Source organism: Frankliniella occidentalis, unplaced genomic scaffold, assembly GCF_000697945.3.
Source record: "Frankliniella occidentalis isolate FOCC.00 unplaced genomic scaffold, Focc_3.1 Scaffold79, whole genome shotgun sequence".
Lineage (NCBI taxonomy): Eukaryota > Metazoa > Arthropoda > Insecta > Thysanoptera > Thripidae > Frankliniella > Frankliniella occidentalis.
In genome coordinates, this window is record NW_026267209.1 from 229,819 (window position 1) to 236,012 (window position 6,194).

Here is a 6,194-nt window from a genome sequence, read left to right on the forward strand (position 1 = left end):
CTGCTGCTGCTGCTGCTGCTGCTGCTTGCTGTGAGATTGAAGCCCAATTAGCCGCAAGGCTTGGCGGCGCGCTGAGCCGTTGTATCGTCGGAGAGGGAGAGGGGGAGGAGGCAAAAGGGGTGCGGCCGCGAGCCGGGAGCAGCGCTGCGCAGGAGGATGGGGAGAGGGGAGGGAGGGAGGGAGGGGGCGTTTGTTCTCGCGTCATGTAGCAAAGCGATTTGACACAGATGGGGTTTGATGGGGTAATGCAATTATTGGCTTGTAACATGGCCGTTTGTCGTGCAACCAGCAGCGCGGCTCGTCGAGAGGAGAGGAGGCCGCCGGGATGGAAGGGCGGGGACTCTGTGGGGGCTCTCGAGACTCTCAACCCTTCCGCACCCCGAGGACGACGGACGACGGCGTGCTCCGAGGCCGGCGCGGAGGCGAAGGAGACGCCTGTTGAGGGGTGTCGCAGGTGAGCTGCTGGTCCTGGCGCGCCCTTCTCCTCCTGCGGGAGGGGCGGGCGGGCTGGACATGGACAGGGGAGGCTTCTGATTTGAGTATGATTTGAGGCTGATCGGGAGCGACGGAGCAGCATCAAAGGCAGTTGGGGGCCATGGGATGCGGGAATGGACCTGCTCCCAACCTTTATCCAGGACACTTCTGCTGTGCTGTGCTGTGTGTGAAATCGTAAGGGGCGGGCTGAAATACTACTGCCCATTAAAACGTGTTTGTTCCTTCTACCCGCGTACGGCGGAAAAACGATTTTGAAAACGTTGCATCATGCCTGTTCAAGTTCAATGAAACACATTTGTGAATTGGACGATTTTTGATTGCCCGATGAAAAATAATAATTGGTGATTGGCTCGGTTGGCAACTGTGTGGATGACGGCTGTCAGGGTTGACGGCGGGGAAGACTACTCGTGATAGGAAGCTGAAGGGTCGTCCAGAGGAGAGCTCTGTCCGCCATGCCGATGACTGGCCGCGGTGCCGCGCAACGCGCTGCCGGGGAAGCCCGCGGCCGCGGTGCTGCTGCGCGCTGTAGCGCGTCGCGCCGACCCCCCGCCTCGCGGCCTCGCGGTGCTCGCTGCTCGCGCCGCTGGCTGAGCGGGCCGCGGGCTCGCCGCGCCTCCTGTCCTACCCCCTCCCCGGCCCGGCGCGGTGGAGGGGATGGGGGGAGGGGCTTGCGGCCCCGGGCCGGGGTGGGAGGCGGGGCTGAGCGGCCGGCGCGGTGCCAGCGGCGGATGGATGGTGCCTCCTGGCCGCTGTACCGTCCCAGACCCTCACGGAGGAGGCACACCGCGTGTCACGGCCTCCGAGGCAGGATCAACAGGCTGGCGCTGCGCTGCGCCCCCTGCTCGCCCCTCCGCGGCCCCGGAGCCCCGCGTCCACGTGATCCCCCCAGTGCGCGACAGCGAGTGCAGCGGCTAGTGCGAAGTGAGCGATACTGAGCGAGGGCGCGCGTGAGTTAGTGAAGTGATTGTGTGCGTGAGTGCGTCGGTGGTGTCGCCGAGGGTCTTCGTCGTCAGCACGGAGGCCTTCCTGCTCCGGTTCGGGGGCTCGCCGCCCCTGGCGCCCCTCCACCATCACCACCACCGTCCCTACGAGGACGGCCTCGACGGCCTGGACGGCGTGGAGCTCCCGGACACCGACCCGGAGGCCTCGCCCGAGGACGTCGCCTTCAGCCCGGAGGACCAGCGGCGACTGCAGCTGCGGCGCGCGTCCGACAGCAGCTGCGGCAGCCTCACCGCCCACGGCAGCAGCCTGTCGGCCGGCATGGTGGAGACGGTGGCGCACGGGCCGCTCGGCCACCACGGCCACCCCGCGCACCAGGGCGCCGGGCGCACGCCCCACGGCACGCCCTCGCCGCCCGCGTCCGCCACCTCGGCCAGCCCGTCCAGCTCGCCCGCGCGCAGCCCCTCGTCCAGCCCGCGGGCGGTGCGCCTGCACCTGCCCCTCTACTACAACAACAACCTGGAGCTGAAGCACACCACGTCCTCGTCGGCGTCCTCCACCTCGCTGTTCACCATCGACAGCATCCTGGCGCCCCGGCCCGCCGTCACCTCCGCCGCGACCCCGACCAGGTACGCGACGCGGCCTTTCAGGTCGCCTAGGACTGAGAGCCGAGACCCTTTGACCGTAGACTGACGGCCGCTTTAATATTCAGTGATCGACCCCCTTCCGCCCGAAGAGGCCCTTTTACTTTTCTACTACTATGAGGGCTTGCGCGGCTTTTACTCCGATGAGTCAAGCACTCGCAAACGGAACGGCTCTGGGTGGATCAAAAATTTTTGGCCAGCAGAGGCCTTGCGGTTTGTCAAGTCAAGGCTCACGATGTGCTTCTCATGCCCATCGCGGGGTCCGCGGTGGTGTATTTTAGACAGGGAGCCGTTAGGTTCCTTTCGAGACCAAACCGATACCAAAAGAAGATCATTACGATCGCCGTTCCTGTATACTCCTGAACGCGCAGATCGGTCAACAGTGATATATGGCGCGTGGCTTTTCGTTTTAAAGGTTCAAGTTTCATTCTAGCAGAAGGCCCCTTATTGTAGCGGGGCGTACTACACGTGGCGAAATGCGTAATGGAGACGGAGACGTCAGCAGAGATAAGTGGAAAAGTTTTCGCAGCTCATTCAGGGCACGGGGCGGGCGGGACCTAATTGGGCAAAGCGAGGCAAAAGCTTGTCGCTGGCGGTCAAGCGGTCAAGGCTGCGGAGGATCCGGGTCAAGTTAGCGCGAGGGCGCGACATGTCGCGGATAGTTTAATGAAACCTTTTTTCGACTTTGCATGTCCGAAAGAGCAAAATTAGCATTGGAAATGTGTGATTGAAAGCAACCTGTTGTGGGATTAGGGCGGAGAACTCTTGACACGGAGTTTCAATGCAAATGCCAGGGCGTCGTGGTTTGCGAAATTCGGCCACATTGTATTCGATGCGTACAACCTAGAGTTAAACGAACATACTAAATCGTGACCATGCTTGTGGTGATTTTTTGCTCATGTCCTCGAAGCATTGTTAGTTTTCATTGAAATGTGCTTGAAAACGAGGGGGAATCTCACTCTGTGTCAGGCTGTCAGGCATAGCAATATTGATAAATTTCTATCCAATATATAATGTGTACAGCCTCAAGGACCACACGCGAATTTCGTCTGCGGAGTCGGCCTGCGTCAAGGTCACGTGACGTGTTACGTCGTCGCTGGTACCTGTCGGGTACGGGTGGGTACCTTACCTGGTCGCGCGTTTAGTCCAACATTTATCGATTCGGGTGGATTTGTGTCGGTGATCACGGCGGCCGCCTCCCTAACTTCGCCAAACTGTAGCGTCACCGCACAGACGTACAACATGCCGAGAACCCAAGAAAAGCCACGCGTGTACTTCCTTCGGCTTAATTGATTCACCTTAGTGATGGGTTGTTATTTAACGACGGCCTGTTTCAACCGGTTCAAACTGGACAAAACGCCTCATTTTGTACCCGCGACGGTGCAAAAATCCGCAAAAGACATAGGGATTGCGAGCGTTTTTTTAAAAACTCTTTTACTAATCTTTTTCTTTTCCCGTGTTTGCTTCCAGGATGTCGAGCCCCGCCGCGGCCGCCGCCATCCTCAGGCACCCGCTGCACCTCGGCCACCTCGCCGCCGCGGCCTCCAGCTTCGGCGCCACCCCCGCCGACTTCCTGGGTAAGCCGGTTTGCAAACGTGACACACACACTCACACACATCTGGGGCACACGCCCGGGCTGTGACTGGGGCATCTACGTCGTGTGCGAGCACCGCGGCCGCTCCACTCTCCGCTCGCACGTCCGCCTGCCGAGTGCACCGGCGGCGGGCGGGGGCGCGGCGGTGGTGGGGCACTTGTGGGGCTGCATGTGTTGCACCTTGTGGGACGGGGCGGCAGCGGCGGCGGCGGTGCGGCGCCCGCTAAGCAGACTGCCCCGAGCCAAGGCCGTAATGCGTAAAGCGATGCCGTACGACGACGACACACCGCACCACACGCCGCGGCCCCGCCACACCACCACCGTGTTACACATCCCCACTTGCACCACACGCCCCCCTTCCCCTCCCCACTCACCCCCACCCGCGATGTAAACTTCCCCGCGCTTGCCGGGCGGCCCTCCCCAATCGATCCAATTCGCCTCTCGCGGTCGCCAAGTATTAGCCAAGCCGATATTTCGTTTGCATTACCCGTGGCCGCGGGCGGGTGAGGTGCGCGGCCGGCGCTGGAGGCCCGCTGCTGCCGGAGGCCCCCGCGGGGAACTCCTGGAGAACGCGACGGCGGCGGCCTCATAAAAAATATCAGCGGCGGCGGCAGCAGCAGCGGCGTTCCGAACTGAGCTGGGAAAGAAAACAATCGGTTTTACTTTATTCATTATGCAGTATTATTCCGCCGGGCTCCCTTGCTGCTGCTGCTGCTGCTGCTGCTCCGGCGGATGGAGAACGATTTCATCGCGGTCGCGTCCCGCGCCGACTGCTGGAGTGGCTTCAGCTCTGCTTCAGCAAGAGCAAGGGCCGGCCAAGCGGAGAGCGCGCAACTTTGCAGCAGCAGCAGCAGCGGCGGCAGCGGCGGCGGAAGCGGACCGCAAACTTTTCGCAACAACTGCAGCCGCTCCCCCGCGCTGCCGCCGCGCCTGGCCGGTCGCGATTCTTATTTCCATCGCAGCCCCCTATACTCCCCCACTTTCAATCAGTTTCGCCCCCCTGCACTGCTCTCTCTTGCTCCGCGGCCTCGCGACCCCCGCCGCAGCTCCCGCGCGCGCGGTGCGCCTCCTCGCGGTCCTCCCCGTGGAGACTGTCGCGGAGCTGCGCAAAGCTTCTTTTCGCCCGACGTTAGGCGGATTGCCGTGCCGCGACGCAACGTAGCGCGCGCCTATGCAGAACGACGCGCCTCCTGAGCGCTGCATTAGCGCCACGCGGTGCCCCCCCCCCTCCCGTCTCTCTCTACCTCCTCCTCTCTCCACCCATCTCTCTTTCTCTCTCTTTCTTCCGCGTTTTGTCGCGACCCCCCCGGTTTGCTTCCTCCGCCCGCCGCGGCCAAGTCCTCTGGGACGCCGAATTAGGCCGCCGCGGTTAAAGCCGTGGGCTTAGCGTCTTAGTCCTCGGGGACGGTACGGGACGGAGCGGGGGTAGGGATATACTTCACTATACATTCAAGTGTACACAGATTTTTCTGTTTTTCTTTACATCTTTCTTGCTGTTCTTGTGTTTTTTCTCGTAGTTTTCTTGGATTTTCCATCAATTTCCCCCTTCTTTTCTCGTATTTTTCGAGTGATATGTACCCGGGGGAGCCGCGCGTTGGAGGTCAGTGGGTCGAGCCTCTTTAAAGCACCGTGTCCTCTCTTTTGCAGCCGTGGCCTACCCCAACCTGTACCCGGGCGCCTACATGTCGCAGGCGGCCGCGGCCGCGGTGGCGGCCTCGTTCGCGTCGGGCGGCGGCAGCCCCATGTCCTCGCCCATGGGCAGCCCCCGGCCGCACGGCCAGCACCACTCGGGGCACCAGCACCAGCCGCTCGTGCCGCACGCGCTGCACCACCACGGGCTGGCGCTGGCGCAGGGGCTGGCGCAGGGCTTGGCCGGCCACCACAGCCCGCTGGCCGGCCACCACCCGCTGGCGGGACACCACGGCCTCGGCGGCCACCCCGGCCTCGGCCACCACCACGGCCTCGGCCACCACGGCGGCCACCCGGGCGCGCCGCCGCCCAAGCGGAAGCGACGCCACCGGACCATCTTCACCGAGGAGCAGCTCGAGCACCTCGAGGCCACCTTCGAGAAGACTCACTACCCGGACGTCGTGCTGCGGGAGCAGCTCGCGCTCAAAGTCGACCTCAAGGAAGAGCGAGTCGAGGTGAGTCTCCTTTCAATCTTTTTACCTCTGCGAATGGACCGATAAGGTGTTCAACTTTGCGTTCGCGAGGCTAAACTCGGGTAGATTCTCAATTCCAGCTATCGAATTTCCCCATATCGAACAAGAGTTATGATCACTCATCGCAACTAAGTCTTTTTTCATGTGCGATGTAAATAAATGCACATGGGATGAATGAGTGCGCTACGGCTCCTTTAGACTGCTGTGTAGCTTTAGAGCGTGTTCAGCTTAGGGGCCATCCATTAAGTACGTCCGCGGTTTTTGACCCCAAATTGACCCCCCCCTCCCCCTTGTCCATGCACGTCCGTTTTCGATGACCCCCCCCCTCTTTGGACGTCCATTTTGACCAAAGTACTCCTA

At 61.9% G+C, this 6,194-nt stretch overlaps 1 protein-coding gene across 1 annotated transcript in view; it reads left to right on the forward strand.

Annotated features, from left to right (window-relative positions):
* Positions 1-1,249: 1,249 nt before the first annotated feature.
* LOC127749698 (homeobox protein goosecoid-like) overlaps positions 1,250-6,194 on the forward strand; it is a 24,637-nt gene continuing 19,692 nt past the window's right edge. Inside the window, exons 1-3 of the mRNA XM_052268972.1 lie at positions 1,250-2,063; positions 3,549-3,655; positions 5,320-5,816. Coding sequence (XP_052124932.1) covers positions 1,756-2,063; positions 3,549-3,655; positions 5,320-5,816 — 912 coding nt within the window. The 5' untranslated portion in view covers positions 1,250-1,755. The remainder of the gene's footprint in view (positions 2,064-3,548; positions 3,656-5,319; positions 5,817-6,194) is intronic.